Below are 17,566 nucleotides of genomic sequence, written 5' to 3'. Positions count from 1 at the left end.
GTGACATCACTGTGTTTATTATCCCTGTACTGTGACATCACTGTGTGTATTATCCCTGTACTGTGACATCACTGTGTCTATTATCCCAGCACTGTGACATCACTGTATTTATTATCCCTGTACTGTGACATCACTGTGTTTATTATCCCTGTACTGTGACATCACTGTGTGTATTATCCCTGTACTGTGACATCACTGTGTTTATTATCTCTGTACTGTGACATCACTGTGTCTATTATCCCTGTACTGTGACATCACTGTGTTTATTATCCCTGTATGTGACATCACTGTGTTTATTATCCCTGTACTGTGACATCATTGTGTTTATTATCCCTGTACTGTGACATCACCTTGTTTATTATCCCTGCACTGTGACATCACTGTGTTTATTATCCCTGTCTGTGACATCACTGTGTTTATTATCTCTGTACTGTGACATCACTGTCTATTATCCCTGTACTGTGACATCGCTGTGTTTATTATCCCTGTACTGTGACATCACTGTTTATTATCCCTGTACTGTGACATCACTGTATTTATTATCCCTGTACTGTGACATCACTGTGTTTATTATCCCTGTACTGTGACATTACTGTTTATTATCCCTGTACTGTGACATCACTGTGTATATTATCCATGTACTGTGACATCACTGTGTTTATTATCCCTGTACTGTGACATCACTGTGTGTATTATTATATTATCCCTGTACTGTGACATCACTGTGTGTATTATCCCTGTACTGTGACATCACTGTGTTTATTATCTCTGTACTGTGATATCACTGTGTTTATTATCCCTGTACTGTGACATCACTGTGTTTATTATCTCTGTACTGTGACATCACTGTGTTTATTATCCCTGTACTGTGACATCACTGTGTTTATTATCCCTGCACTGTGACATCACTGTATTTATTATCCCTGTACTGTGACATCACTGTGTTTATTATCCCTGTACTGTGACATCACTGTGTGTATTATCCCTGTACTGTGACATCAATGTGTCTATTATCCCTGCACTGTGACATCACTGTATTTATTATCCCTGTACTGTGACATCACTGTGTTTATTATCCCTGTACTGTGACATCACTGTGTGTATTATCCCTGTACTGTGACATCACTGTGTTTATTATCTCTGTACTGTGACATCACTGTGTTTATTATCTGTGTACTGTGACATCACTGTGTTTATTATCCCTGTACTGTGACATCACTGTGTTTATTATCCCTGCACTGTGACATCACTGTATTTATTATCCCTGTACTGTGACATCACTGTGTTTATTATCCCTGTACTGTGACATCACTGTGTCTATTATCCCTGCACTGTGACATCACTGTATTTATTATCCCTGTACTGTGACATCACTGTGTTTATTATCCCTGTACTGTGACATCACTGTGTTTATTATCTCTGTACTGTGACATCACTGTGTTTATTATCCCTGTACTGTGACATCACTGTGTTTATTATCCCTGCACTGTGACATCACTGTATTTATTATCCCTGTACTGTGACATCACTGTGTTTATTATCCCTGTACTGTGACATCACTGTGTGTATTATCCCTGTACTGTGACATCACTGTGTCTATTATCCCTGCACTGTGACATCACTGTATTTATTATCCCTGTACTGTGACATCACTGTGTTTATTATCCCTGTACTGTGACATCACTGTGTTTATTATCTCTGTACTGTGACATCACTGTGTCTATTATCCCTGTACTGTGACATCACTGTGTTTATTATCCCTGTATGTGACATCACTGTGTTTATTATCCCTGTACTGTGACATCATTGTGTTTATTATCCCTGTACTGTGACATCACCTTGTTTATTATCCCTGTACTGTGACATCACTGTGTTTATTATCCCTGTCTGTGACATCACTGTGTTTATTATCCCTGTACTGTGACATCACTGTCTATTATCCCTGTACTGTGACATCGCTGTGTTTATTATCCCTGTACTGTGACATCACTGTTTATTATCCCTGTACTGTGACATCACTGTATTTATTATCCCTGTACTGTGACATTACTGTTTATTATCCCTGTACTGTGACATCACTGTGTATATTATCCATGTACTGTGACATCACTGTGTTTATTATCCCTGTACTGTGACATCACTGTGTGTATTATTATATTATCCCTGTACTGTGACATCACTGTGTGTATTATCCCTGTACTGTGACATCACTGTGTTTATTATCTCTGTACTGTGATATCACTGTGTTTATTATCCCTGTACTGTGACATCACTGTGTTTATTATCTCTGTACTGTGACATCACTGTGTTTATTATCCCTGTACTGTGACATCACTGTGTTTATTATCCCTGCACTGTGACATCACTGTATTTATTATCCCTGTACTGTGACATCACTGTATTTATTATCCCTGTACTGTGACATCACTGTGTTTATTATCCCTGTACTGTGACATCACTGTGTGTATTATCCCTGTACTGTGACATCACTGTGTTTATTATCTCTGTACTGTGACATCACTGTGTTTATTATCTGTGTACTGTGACATCACTGTGTTTATTATCCCTGTACTGTGACATCACTGTGTTTATTATCCCTGCACTGTGACATCACTGTATTTATTATCCCTGTACTGTGACATCACTGTGTTTATTATCCCTGTACTGTGACATCACTGTGTCTATTATCCCTGCACTGTGACATCACTGTATTTATTATCCCTGTACTGTGACATCACTGTGTTTATTATCCCTGTACTGTGACATCACTGTTTATTATCCCTGTACTGTGACATCACTGTGTATATTATCCATGTACTGTGACATCAGTTTATTATCCCTGTACTGTGACATCACTGTGTGTATTATCCCTGTACTGTGACATCACCATGTTTATTATCCCTGCACTGTGACATCACTGTGTTTATTATTATATTATCCCTGTACTGTGACATCACTGTGTGTATTATCCCTGTACTGTGACATCACTGTGTTTATTATCCCTGTACTGTGACATCACTGTGTGTATTATCCCTGTACTGTGACATCACTGTGTGTATTATCCCTGTACTGTGACATCACTGTGTCTATTATCCCTGTACTGTGACATCACTGTGTTTATTATCCCTGTATGTGACATCACTGTGTTTATTATCCCTGTACTGTGACATCATTGTGTTTATTATCCCTGTACTGTGACATCACCTTGTTTATTATCCCTGTACTGTGACATTACTGTGTCTATTATCACTGTACTGTGATATCACTGTCTATTATCCCTGTACTGTGACATCACTGTGTGTATTATCCCTGTACTATGACATCACTGTGTTTTTTATCCCTGTACTGTGACATCACTGTGTGTATTATCCCTGTACTGTGACATCACTGTGTTTTTTATCCCTGTACTGTGACATCACTGTGTTTATTATCCCTGTACTGTGACATCACTGTGTGTATTATCCCTGTACTGTGACATCACTGTGTTTTTTATCCCTGTACTGTGACATCACTGTGTTTTTTATCCCTGTACTGTGACATCACTGTGTGTATTATCCCTGTACTGTGACCTCACTGTGTTTATTATCCCTGTACTGTGACATTACTGTTTATTATCCCTGTACTGTGACATCACTGTGTTTATTATCCCTGTACTGTGACATCACTGTGTGTATTATCCCTGTACTGTGACATCACTGTGTTTTTTATCCCTGTACTGTGACATCACTGTGTTTATTATCCCTGTACTGTGACATCACTGTGTGTATTATCCCTGTACTGTGACCTCACTGTGTTTATTATCCCTGTACTGTGACATCACTGTGTTTATTATCCCTGTACTGTGACATCACTGTGTATATTATCCATGTACTGTGACATCACTGTTTATTATCCCTGTACTGTGACATCACTGTTTATTATCCCTGTACTGTGACATCACCGTGTTTATTATCCCTGCACTGTGACATCACTGTTTATTATTATATTATCCCTGTACTGTGACATCACTGTGTGTATTATCCCTGTACTGTGACATCACTGTGTTTTTTATCCCTGTACTGTGACATCGCTGTGTTTATTATCCCTGTACTGTGACATCACTGTGTTTATTATCCCTGTACTGTGACATTACTGTTTATTATCCCTGTACTGTGACATCATTGTGTTTATTATCCATGTACTGTGACATCACTGTTTATTATCCCTGTACTGTGACATCACTGTGTATATTATCCCTGTACTGTGACATCACTGTGTTTATTATCCCTGTACTCTGACATTACTGTTTATTATCCCTGTACTGTGACATCACTGTTTATTATCCCTGTACTGTGACATCACCGTGTTTATTATCCCTGCACTGTGACATCACTGTTTATTATTATATTATCCCTGTACTGTGACATCACTGTGTGTATTATCCCTGTACTGTGACATCACTGTGTTTTTTATCCCTGTACTGTGACATCGCTGTGTTTATTATCCCTGTACTGTGACATCACTGTTTATTATCCCTGTACTGTGACATCACTGTGTATATTATCCATGTACTGTGACATCAGTTTATTATCCATGTACTGTGACATCACTGTTTATTATTTCTGTACTGTGACATCACTGTTTATTATTTCTGTACTGTGACATCACTGTGTGTATTATCCCTGTACTGTGACATCACTGTGCTTTTTATCCCTGCACTGTGACATCACTGTGTGTATTATCCCTGTACTGTGACATCACTGTGTGTATTATCCCTGTACTGTGACATCACTGTGTATATTATCCCTGCACTGTGACATCACTGTGTTTATTATCCCTGTACTGTGACATCACTGTGTTTATTATCCCTGTACTGTCGCATCACTGTTTATTATCCCTGTATTGTGACATCACTGTGTGTATTATCCCTGTACTGTGACATCACTGTTTTTATTATCCCTGCACTGTGACATCACTGTGTTTATTATCCCTGTACTGTGACATCACTGTGTGTTTTATCCCTGTACTGTGACATCACTGTGTGTATTATCCCTGTACTGTGACATCACTGTGTTTATTATCCCTGTATGTGACATCACTGTGTTTATTATCCCTGTACTGTGACATCATTGTGTTTATTTTCCCTGTACTGTGACATCACCTTGTTTATTATCCCTGTACTGTGACATTACTGTGTCTATTATCACTGTACTGTGATATCACTGTCTATTATCCCTGTACTGTGACATCACTGTGTGTATTATCACTGTACTGTGACATCACTGTGTGTATTATCCCTGTACTATGACATCACTGTGTTTATTATCCCTGTACTGTGACATCACTGTGTGTATTATCCCTGTACTGTGACATCACTGTGTGTATTATCCCTGTACTGTGACATCACTGTGTGTATTATCCCTGTACTGTGACATCACTGTGTTTATTATCCCGGTATGTGACTTCACTGTGTTTATTATCCCTGTACTGTGACATCATTGTGTTTATTATCCCTGTACTGTGACATCACTGTGTTTTTTATCCCTGTACTGTGATATCACTGTGTTTATTATCCCTGTACTGTGACATCACTATGTTTATTATCCCTGTACTGTGACATCACTGTGTTTATTATCCCTGCACTGTGACATCACTGTATTTATTATCCCTGTACTGTGACATCACTGTGTTTATTATCCCTGTACTGTGACATCACTGTGTGTATTATCCCTGTACTGTGACATCACTGTGTTTATTATCCCTGTACTGTGACATCACTGTGTTTATTATCCCTGTACTGTGACATCACTGTTTATTATCCCTGTACTGTGACATCACTGTGTCTATTATCCCTGCACTGTGACATCACTGTATTTATCCCTGTACTGTGACATCACTGTGTTTATTATCCCTGTACTGTGACATCACTGTGTTTATTATCCCTGTACTGTGACATCACTGTGTTTATTATCCCTGTACTGTGACATCACTGTGTTTATTATCCCTGTACTGTGACATCACTGTGTTTATTATCCCTGTACTGTGACATCACTGTGTTTATTATCCCTGTACTGTGGCATCACTGTTTATTATCCCTGTACTGTGACATCACTGTTTATTATCCCTGTACTGTGACATCACCGTGTTTATTATCCCTGCACTGTGACATCACTGTTTATTATTATATTATCCCTGTACTGTGACATCACTGTGTGTATTATCCCTGTACTGTGACATCACTGTGTTTTTTATCCCTGTACTGTGACATCGCTGTGTTTATTATCCCTGTACTGTGACATCACTGTGTTTTTTATCCCTGTACTGTGACATCACTGTGTATATTATCCCTGTACTGTGACATCACTATGTTTATTATCCCTGTACTGTGACATCACTGTGTATATTATCCATGTACTGTGACATCAGTTTATTATCCATGTACTGTGACATCACTGTTTATTATTTCTGTACTGTGACATCACTGTTTATTATTTCTGTACTGTGACATCACTGTGTGTATTATCCCTGTACTGTGACATCACTGTGCTTTTTATCCCTGTACTGTGACATCACTGTGTGTATTATCCCTGTACTGTGACATCACTGTGTGTATTATCCCTGTACTGTGACATCACTGTGTATATTATCCCTGCACTGTGACATCACTGTGTTTATTATCCCTGTACTGTGACATCACTGTGTTTATTATCCCTGTACTGTCGCATCACTGTGTGTATTATCCCTGTACTGTGACATCACTGTGTATATTATCCCTGCACTGTGACATCACTGTGTTTATTATCCCTGTACTGTGACATCACTGTGTATATTATCCCTGTACTGTCGCATCACTGTTTATTATCCCTGTATTGTGACATCACTGTGTGTATTATCCCTGTACTGTGACATCACTGTTTTTATTATCCCTGCACTGTGACATCACTGTTTTTATTATCCCTGTACTGTGACATCACTGTGTGTTTTATCCCTGTACTGTGACATCACTGTGTGTATTATGCCTGTACTGTGACATCACTGTGTGTATTATCCCTGCACTGTGACATCACTGTGTATTATCCATGTGTGCATTATCCTGGTTAATGACCTAATTGCAAGTATTTTTCCTTTGTTGTGACATTAGTCTGTACATTTCCAGGGCACATGGTACAAAGGCTGCAGTTGCACTTGGGATCTTGTACCTGTGCTGGCCCAAGAAGACACCAGTGCTATAAACTGCATATAAAGATGAGACCTCGTTCCAGATTTTCCATCAGGGTCAAGAACTTTAAGATAAAACTTTTCTTATCAATGCTGATTTTAAGGTCAAATAAATTTGAAGTCCTGAGAGTAGTTTATTTCTACAGTATAGCCCACCGCTGTGGAGAATTTAGGGATGTATGCCTTTCTTCTTAAGAAAACCTGGATTGCAGTGGTGGTGGGCATGATGTACTCTTCTCTGTCATCCTTCTTCTGTGTAGTTGACCCACCACATCTGCTCCTTTCTTCCTCTCCGATATATTTAGACACAGGTTCTGCTCTGCAGAGCCTTCCAGACCGTTTCATCTTCCCTCTCAGTCTGGCATCTGTCCCAGAAATATCAGTTCATTATGAAGGCTACAACCCTGTGTGTGTATACGAAATATCCCAGAGAGGACCATGCAAGAAGACACACTCAGAAATGTCTACCCTCTGAACAGTCAAACTCACGGGTCAGATTGCAGTTGAGGATGTGGTTAGGTTCCCAAGGTCGGTCATTGCAAATACTTCCCTTGCCACCAATTGCTCCAAAATCCCTGGTGTGTCCAGTAGTTGTGCCCAAGAGTCCATACCACTTACCCAAATATTTCTTTCTTGGTACCAGCTATAGTACTGCTGGATACATTGGACCCACCAAAAGAGGGGCGTCTAGTTTGTTTTGTTGTCTTGACCAAAGATTTAGGGTCGTTCGAACTACGTCTTTTTCAGGTGAACTTTGCTCCAAAACCCCCCTGAAAAAGCGCTAACTAAATGCTCAAAATAATGAACATATGCATTTCTATGTAAAAATGACTTGCCATTCCCATGTATGTTCAGGCTTCTAAGTGTCTTTTTATTGCTTCAGGTCTCCAAAGACGCCAAGCAGTTAAAAAAAGTGTTACGTCTGTTTTTCAGGTGGCTTCTGCCACCTGAAGTCAATGGGAAGGCTCACAAGGATGTCTGGATGTCTTTTTGAGTGTTTTTACTTTAAAAAAAAAAAAAAAGCTGAAAAATGTTCAGAAAACACCAGTAAAACATGACGCCCCCAAAACAATGGAAAATTTGTGGAAAAAAAAATCACAGCTGTAAAAAATGTTGAAAAAGCTCTTAGAATACCACAAAAAAGAGCTAAAAAGATGCTTAAAAAAATAAATGCTAATGTTTCCTGAATTATCTTCCTTGTGAAAAACGCAGTGGTCTCGCCTGCCTAAAAAAAACAAAACATTGTGTACACATACCTTTTATATGGCCTTAAATCCTCCAAATTGGCGATCAGAAAGTGCAAAATTTGTCATAAAATTCTACATTTCTGCAGTCGGTAGAGAAGACACCATGAGAAAAACTTTTCAAGACGTAGAGCAAGAGCTATCTGCGTCTAATTGACATATCTACTTTATGTTTGCGCTACAGTATGTCCAAGGGGTCGAGCAGTGCCCAAGATCCAGCAGCTTAAGGTGCAATGATGTATCTTCCATGAGTAATCTATAGATTGAATTTATTTGGGGTTCTTTCTTACTATAGGTGCTTCTGATATAATGCTGGCCATACACTAAAAGGGTCATATAGACAGGTCCAGCCATAATGATTGCAGTGGTGACTGTGCAACATTGGCCACCTCTCTACTGAAACAAATGATGATGGCTCAAATCCCAGTGATGGCACACTGATGACAGGTCTGATTGATAGGTCATAAAGTTTTTTTGGGGGAAACCTCTTTAGAATTATTGGGAAGTAATCTGTATGTCTTATCTTGTCCCGATGTTTTTTGGGTGTTTAGCATGCTAAATACTGTCTGCCATGTTGGTCGCAGTCAAAGTCATCATGATTTGCCTTCTGCTATAATCCCTGCAATGAATTTGGCAGGAATGGGCACATCCTCTCTCAGGCACTCAACATATTGAATATATTCTTTGTTCCGGACTTGGGTTGAGAGTTCCCACTTCCAGGAACGCTCTATGGCATAGTCAGGGGTGCCTACAACTTCCATGTGCGTATAATTGGAGGATATTGCTCAGCATTATTTGCATTATAATGCACCTCTGTATTTTTGTGTTGGGGTCTTTTTTAGGAAGGTGGGATTAGTATGAAAGGGTATTTAGTAGCGATGATCAAAGCGATTTGTAGGACCCTGGTCCAGCAGACATGTCAGTTGTCCATGGCCACCTGACAGGCGCTCTGCAAACCACCTCCTACATGCCGGAATCTATGGCGCCTCTTTGGATCTGACGCGGTGTGTTGCACATATAATGTCGCGTCAGGCTGACTAATCCTGGATGTTTTCAAGGCCCCTATCTGTCAGCCATGGACAAAAGAGATGGATGCTGGACCCAGGTCCTGCAAATTGATTTGCTCATATCTTGTATGTAGAGACAAATACCAGTGCACAGACGTGATCTCCCTAAACTTCACTTTTTTTTAATCTTTGCATGATCTTCTGGCTCAAGGAACGTTGTCCACCACTCTTCTGGAGAGGGCTTGTGAGCACTTTTTTATGGCATTTGGGTGAAGTAAGCGCAATCTTGGGTTCTTAGTATGGGATGGTGTAATGATGACTATCAGCCTCTAGAGTTGGATAATGCAAAATTATATAAGTCGTACTCTCTCTAACTGAAAAGTCAGTAGACGATCCGCTGGGCGGCTGAGTACAGTGAGTGTTCACTACAGTGCCAATCAGTATATAAAATATTAAAAAGTAACTTTCCTGGATCAATTTCCTCTTACAAGGACTATTTCTGCAGAAGCTATGCTCTCGTCTGATCTAGGACTGCAAAAACTCTGCAAGACGAATGATAAAAAAAACCTCGTCCCCAGTTCCACAGGAAGACAAGTCATGCAAGTCCCTCCAGACCAAACAGGAGATTGATTCATCAAAACACTAATGTTGTAAGGCCACCCATAATTAGTGGCTGCAGACTGACCTCAAGGTCAGCCTAGTGGGAAGGAACTAGACGGGCTGTCACCATCCATGTCCCTGCGGGCAAATAAGATTACATTGTTGGCACTGTCATTGGCAGGTGCAAAAGATGAAGAGGGGCAGAGGGTGAGGAGGAGGCCGGCTGTCAGACTATGGTGGTCACATCCTTGTTTGATAGAGATAGATATTGAAGATGGTGGGGGGGTGGGTTATACACTTCTGTATCTAAATGTATATCTCTTTTTTATTCTTTTTGGCACATCAGGGCACAAGCATCAATAGTCAAAAGAACATCAAAGGGAGAGCTGCACCAAAATCAAGATGACCACTCCACACGGAAGACCATCTTATCAACCTTGCATCACCTCATGGCTGTACACTCCAGCATTTCATGCCAATTAATCACTTGTCCATAAGATATGTGTCCCATTCATACAAATCTATAAAATCTACAGCCTATATCACCGGTCTCAATGTTTTATAGAAATATTCTGTCAATTGTTTAAGCACATAAACTATTTTCTGCTTCATGTGTCCCTATGAGCAACAAGTTGTCCCACAGTTTTTGCCCCAGATTCCTTGGCCTGCCTGGATCAGCCGACAGAACATCTTGGCTACCTCGGGGAGATGGGAATAACCCACTGATAGACTTTTCAAAAAGCAGCTTGGCTTTGAGCAGTCATCCACAATCTTTTAACCAAGGAGGAACCTCAGAGAGATGGTTTACTCAAGGGTTCCTACCTCTGAGGAATAACGAATCCCATTACACGAAATCAAACATCTGTGAATATTTTTTTCCACCATTTCTTAGATACTCAACATACCAAAGAGATGGCCATCAGGAATAATGTAATGGCCATCTTTCGTGTGTCATGTCGGGAAGGAGGTAAATAGGTCAGCAAATATGGAAACAGGGCATTTCAAGTAGAGGAAACTTTAAGACCTCCAGGTCTTAAGAGGCATGCACCATACTCAAATCCAAAGCTGCTGCTTTACTTTAATTTATTGGACTAGGTGACCAGAACAATGTTCTTCACATCCAAGAAATGGCGCACTGTCTGTGGAAGGCTGGTACTTAAAAGGGCTTCTATGGACAGACTTTGCGCTAGCTACACGATCTAGCATATTAGAGGGGAGCCTTTAAAGGGAACCTGTCACCACGTTTTTGGAAGATGGGATAAAAATAGCGTTAAATAGGGGCAGAGGTGGGCGTTACATTAGTGTGTGTGTTATGCGTTTATTACCCACCTAAGTTGCCGAAATAACTTTGCAAAGTCTCCGTTTTCGCCTGTCAATCAGGCTGGTCAGGTCACATGGGCGTGGTGTCTTCACCCAGATTTGGCGTAGTTTTCCGTTGGTGGCGTAGTGGTGTGCGCATGCCCAAAGTCCGGAATCCTCTTCCAGGGGATTTAAAATAGCGCGGTGTTCGTTATTGCATTGGTGATCGGTGGGCGCGGCCATCTTCCTTTGCCCGCGCGTGCGCAGAAGCGGCGCTCTGCTGGCCGCGGCTTCGGGAAAATGGCCGCGGGATGCCGCGCGTGCGCAGATGGAGATCGCGGCGGCCATTTTCCTGAAGCCGCGGCCAGCAGAGCGCCGCTTCTGCGCACGCGCGGCCAAAGGAAGATGGCCGCGCCCACCGATCACCAATGCAATAACGAACACCGCGCTATTTTAAATCCCCTGGAAGAGGATTCCGGACTTTGGGCATGCGCACACCACTACGCCACCAACGGAAAACTACGCCAAATCTGGGGGAAGACAACGCCCATGCGACCTGACCAGCCTGATTGACAGGCGAAAACGGAGACTTTGCAAAGTTATTTCGGCAACTTAGGTGGGTAATAAACGCATAACACACACACTAATGTAACGCCCACCTCTGCCCCTATTTAACGCTATTTTTATCCCATCTTCCAAAAACGTGGTGACAGGTTCCCTTTAACCCCTATACAGGGATCTGAATTTACGCAAGGGCCAGTGGGTTGAGTCAACAGAGTTTCTACTGGCTGGTAAAACGGGCTGGCAGAGAATGGTCAACAAGCCAGGTCAGTATCAAGAGGTTAGGATAGGAACAAAGTCATCAGGCAGAATAGTCAAATCAGGAGCTGAGATCAGTAATGGGAAACAAACTAGCTAAGCAGGATCATTATGTATACCCCTCCTCACATGTAAAGCGCCATGGAATAAATGGCGCTATAATAATAATAATAATAATCAGAGTAACAGGCGTAAACCAGCATAAGTAGAACTTATAACTGGCACTTGAAGTAGGGAGCTGGGGTTAAAATAGCGTAAGGCCACGCCTACAGCTCACAGCAGGGTGTTAACAAAACAGCATATGAGGAATTAATCCTCAAGGTCCCTGCCTGGACAGAACCACAAGACCTAGAATGCTAAAAAGTGTGTGCCCCTTTCCTGATTTCCTATTATTTTGCATGTTTGTCACACTTAAATGTTTCAAATCACCAAACAAATTTAAATATTAGACAAAGAATACACAAGTAATCACAAAACGCAGGTTTTAAATGAGGGTCTTTATTATGAAGGGAAAAAGAAATCCAAACCTACAGGGCCCTGTGTGAAAAAGTGATTTCTGCCTCCCCTTAAAACATAAATTAACTGTGGTTTATCACATCTTTGGGAAATTGAGTTCAAATTCCCTAGACACACCCAGGTCTGATTACTGCCACACCTGTTCTCAATCAAGAAATCACTTAAATAGTACCTGCCTGACAAAGTGAAGTAGACCAAAAGATACTCAAAAGCTACATATCATGCTGTGAACCAAAGAAATTCTGGAACAAATGAGAAACAAACTAATTGAGATCTATCAGTCTGGAAAAGGTTATAAAGCCATTTTTGAAGCTTTGGGACTCTAGCAAACCACAGTGAAAGCCATTATCCCCAAATGGCGAAAACATGCAACAGTGGTCAACCTTCCCAGGATTGGCCGGCAGACCAAAATAATCCCAAGAGTGCAGTGACTACTCATCCAAGAGGTCACGAAAGACCCGGCAACAACATCTGTAGTCCTCCCTCGCCTCAGTTAAGGTCACTGTTCATGACTCCACCATAAGAAAGAGACTGGGCAAAAATAGCCTGCATGGCAGAGTTCCAAGACTAAATCCACTGCTGAGCAATAAGAACATAAAGGCTCGTCTCAGTTTTGCCAGAAAACATGTTGATGATCCCTAAAGACTGGGAGAATACTCTGTAGACTGACAAGACACAGTTGAACTTTTTGGAAGGTGTATGTCCCATTACATCTGGCATAGAAATAACACAGCATTTCAGAAAAGGAACATCATACCAACAGTAAAATATGGTGGTGGTAGTGAGATGGTCTGGGGCTGTTTTGCCGCTTTAGGACCTGGAAGACTAGCTGTGGTAAATGCAACCATGAATTCTGCTGTCTATGGAAAAAATCCTGAAGGAGAATGTTCGGGCATCTGTTCGTGACCTCAAGCTGAAGTGCACTTGAGTTATGCAGCTGGATAATGATCCAAAACACACCAGCAACTCAACATCTGTATGGCTTAAGAATAAAAAAATTAAGACTTTGGAGTGGCCTAGTCAAAGTCCTGACCTTAATCCGATTGAGATGATGTGGAATGACCTTAAAAAGGCGATTCATGCTTGGAAACTCTCCAATGTGGCTGTATTACAACAATTCTGCAAAGATGAGTGGGCCAAAATTCCTCCAGAGTGTTATACAAGACTCATTGCCAGTTATCGCAAATGCTTGATTGCTGTTGTTGCTCCTAAGGGTGGCCAAATCATTTATTAGGTTTAGGAGGGCAATCACTTTTTAACACAGGGCCCTGTAGGTTTGTATTTCTTTGTTCCTTAATAATTAAAGACCTTCATTGAAAAACTGCATTTTGAGTTTACGTGTGTTATCTTTGTCTAATATTTACATTTGTTTGGTGATCTGAAATATTTAAGTGTGACAAACATGCAAAAGATTACGAAATATGGAAGGGGTAACCACCAAGAAATTCAATCGATGAGATTTTCATGAACCCACTAGCCAGGTCGTTATTCAGATGATCACAGCACAAGCTCAGGAAAACAGAGAAGGTCGTGTAGAAGATTCTGTATTTATCTCAGTGAAGACCACCAAATAAGCCACGCACTCTGCCCAAGAGAGCCTAATGTTGAAGACTGTAGTGCCAACCTTCTCCAAATCTATAGGATCTCTCGCTTCATTAAAGTGAAATTACATCTCGGAACAGTCTTCTCTTATAAACTTACAGATATTTCAGGAGGAGACGCTGCATGCACAGGTCTTATAAGTTTTGCAGAGTTGAATTTGCAGGGTGTGTTCTGTATTTTTGGAAACAATCCTGAATAATTTGGGCAGGTCTTGAATCAGAAAGAGGTGGGATTTACACAGACTCCACCCAAAGTGTAGGTGGATTCCTGGAGGCAGGGGCAGGACTTAAATGTTCCAATTTTACCGACAGTAATATAGGTAGGTATGCGATGGTGGCTTCTCCTGTGTTCACGATACAGCGCCACTGATAACAGAGGTATGGGCTTTTGGATGGGGCCCATAAATCCTATACGACCTGAAGTTCCCCTTTAAATACCTAGTGAAGTCTGGATTTGGAGACTGATATAAATAATAAAAAAAATCCACTGAAAGCATTCCTCTAGACCCTGCAGTTTATGAGTGCTATAAATATTTATACAATTATATATACATCCACAGTGGAATTTTTTTTTTCAAGTTCTTTTTCTTTATCATAAAAAAACAAGTAAAACAATACACGTATCAACCCAAATAATTATAATATTAATTAAAAAATGTACAAGTTTAACTTAGTCCCTGCTGCAAGTGATGGCGTAGAAAAAAAAAAAACAGAACATAAAAAGTTTCAATGATCGCGCGCTTTAGTTCACATCTGTCCGTTGACTCAAGTTTCATGTTGGTCCATCCAAGAAAAAAAGGGAAATTGTGGGGCAGGGGCGGGTGTGCGTGAAACAAAAAAAAGAAAACCCAGAACTATGAGTGTTATCCTCACACCGAGTGTCAGATCTTCAGTCCACTCTGCGACATATTTAGGAAGACGGTAGAAAAAGTTTTGTGTTTCTATACTTTGCTTTTCGTGGCAGTTACTCCTCGGCTGGAGGGGATTTTTTTTTCTCTCCTTCTGATGGGCAACAAGCTCAGCAAGAACTGAGGATTTGTTCAACAGCAAGAACTGAGGATTTGTTCAAAGGCTTTGTCATTTTGGAAGCTGGAGGAAAAAAGATAAAAATGTAATGACCCTGACACCCGGTATGGCTGAATGTTAGTGAGCGTGAATGTCTATGTTTTGACCGTTCAGAAGTGCGTCTGCCGGGCTCTGCGCTGACACCAAGTGGTGAGGGGAGGTGCCTGTGGGCAGGATCATGGAGGCGTGATGTGGGTGCCCGGGGAGGTAGGAGTGTAAAGACGGTCCGTGACGGAGGCCGGCAGGGTGCGGGGGCATTGCGGTCGTGTAACCGGCCGGCGGGAATCCCATGGTCATAGAGCTTGGGGCCGCACTGTAATCCCCTGGGATCCCTTGGAAGCCTGTAGGCCAAAAAGAAAAAGAAAATTAAACAAAAAAATGTTAGTTTTTCAGCCATATTTAAGCAAATAGTTGTAAGTAGTTGTATATATCTACCCCTCCCCAGGCTAGAGGTTTACAGGGAAATGATTCATTCAAAAAGTTCAGAAATGTTTGAAAGTTTTTCTTAATGGCTAAGGAGAAATTATATACATTCAAATATTCTTTCCAAATTCTTAAAGAAAAGGAGGGATATGTTGGTTGCACAAAACAGTTACCAAGATTGGTCTCAAGGTTATAAAAAAAAAATTTCTCAGATATTTTGTCCTTTGACCATAGCAACGAATCTAAATCCATGTTTTAAAGAGGAATTTTCACTGGATTTTTCCATTGAAATTGACTACCTCCTCCAATTGCCTCTGCTCCACTGATTCTGGAACACTTTTTCTTTTTCTTCTGTGCCCATCCGTTCCAAAGTTATGCCCCAGGTAATAAAGATGCAAATTTTCACTTCAACTACCTGGGTGTACACCACAAAACTATTTAATGGGTGTGGCCGTGTTGTGATTGGTTGGCATCAGAAGATAAAATGCCAACGCCCACAGAGATCTATGGTACACGCCCAGTTAGCTGAAGGGAAAATGTGCATCATTATTTCCGGAGGGTTATAACTCTGGAAAGGAGAAGAACAGAAGAAAAAGAAAAACTGTTCCAGAATCAGTGGAGCAGCAGAAATTGGAGGAGTCATTCAGTTTAAATTAAAAAAATCCAGTGAAAAATCCTCTTTAAATTCTGCAGGAAAGATAAAAGTTGCCTCTCATTACAGGTCACAAGGCTAATGTTAGTGGGACATTCTTTGATATGCGTGGTACAACGTGTTTTCATTCACATCATGCAGTCACACAACTTGGCTCTGGGTCAGGTCATGCATTGCCTCGCACAAAAGAGTATGAATGAAGCCAATTTCAGCCCTGACGCTCCATTTTCTAGGCATTTTTAATGCTACAGATCACACACCCCATTATAAGAGTGGCCTATAATGAGGTCAGATACATTTTTTTAAGGTTGTACGCGGAGTTACAATGGATTAAATACAGTTTGGCGGGTAGATTGCCGTCTTGGCTGATTCTCGAATGTAGAAGCTAGTACAATAGAGGCTTTCCCTGCAGCTGTCGGAGAGGGTTAATGCTATCCCTCATTTATAAAAATGAAATACTTCCCGCTGCAGCGTAGTGCGCCCTCCGCTGACCCATGATAAAGCGCCGCTCGGAAGCAGAGAAATCTACATACCTGCGCAGTCACTACAATTCGACACGCCGCCACAGACGGACTATTTAGTTTGCTGCCTATCAATTAGCTCCTGCTGGGGTCCTGTGTCCTCATCTTCTGTGGCTAATTCTCCCTCGCAGCCCTACCCCCCTCCTGCTTGCTGTACGGAGACACAGGGAAGACCCTCAGCGCCTTCTGCGCTGCCTCTCCCTGATGTCTCCAGCTAAGGGTAAAGTGATCCTAACGCTTCTATGGTGCCGTGTTTCATCTATGGCGGTCTAGCCGCCCCTTATTTTTCACACCTAATAACTGCTGGCGACTGCAGATGTGGCTGTGATGGACCCTGCCCCAAGATCTTTACATAACAGGGAACAGGTAGACATCGAGGGTCTTGTTCCTAACATATAGGGGGGATTTTCTATTTATAGTCGATAAAACTAGGTTTCCGAAAAAGTTGGGTGAAACCCAATATGACTTCTTCTTACCAGACGGCCATACTGGCCGATTCCCAGTTCTTCAGCAATATGCAGAATCTCAGCAAAACTAGGAAGATTTATCAGTCTGGCGGTGGGGCAACTGCCTCAGGCAGCCATGATAGTGGTCACCCAAAGATAGTATGTTCATTCGTCTC

At 41.3% G+C, this 17,566-nt stretch overlaps 1 protein-coding gene and 1 long non-coding RNA gene across 5 annotated transcripts in view; one reads left to right on the top strand and one right to left on the bottom strand.

Moving 5' to 3' along the window:
- LOC143805957 (uncharacterized) overlaps positions 1-10,629 on the top strand; it is a 91,592-nt gene extending 80,963 nt beyond the window's left edge. The window contains exon 3 of the long non-coding RNA XR_013221360.1: positions 10,395-10,629. This is a non-coding gene — a long non-coding RNA (uncharacterized LOC143805957). The remainder of the gene's footprint in view (positions 1-10,394) is intronic.
- A 4,154-nt stretch (positions 10,630-14,783) lies between these two features.
- The window catches only part of MEIS3 (Meis homeobox 3), a 79,872-nt gene continuing 77,089 nt past the window's right edge, over positions 14,784-17,566 (bottom strand). For 3 of the 4 annotated variants that reach the window (XM_077285728.1, XM_077285729.1, XM_077285727.1), the window contains one exon: positions 14,784-15,689. In XM_077285728.1, the coding sequence (XP_077141843.1) occupies positions 15,427-15,689 (263 nt within the window). In that variant the 3' untranslated portion in view covers positions 14,784-15,426. The remainder of the gene's footprint in view (positions 15,690-17,566) is intronic. The other variant, XM_077285730.1, reaches the window with a different exon arrangement.

This window comes from Ranitomeya variabilis, chromosome 2, assembly GCF_051348905.1.
Source record: "Ranitomeya variabilis isolate aRanVar5 chromosome 2, aRanVar5.hap1, whole genome shotgun sequence".
Classification (NCBI taxonomy): Eukaryota; Metazoa; Chordata; class Amphibia; order Anura; family Dendrobatidae; genus Ranitomeya; species Ranitomeya variabilis.
The sequence above is the reverse complement of the archived record's forward strand: the minus strand, read 5'-3'. Positions and strand labels throughout refer to the sequence as shown.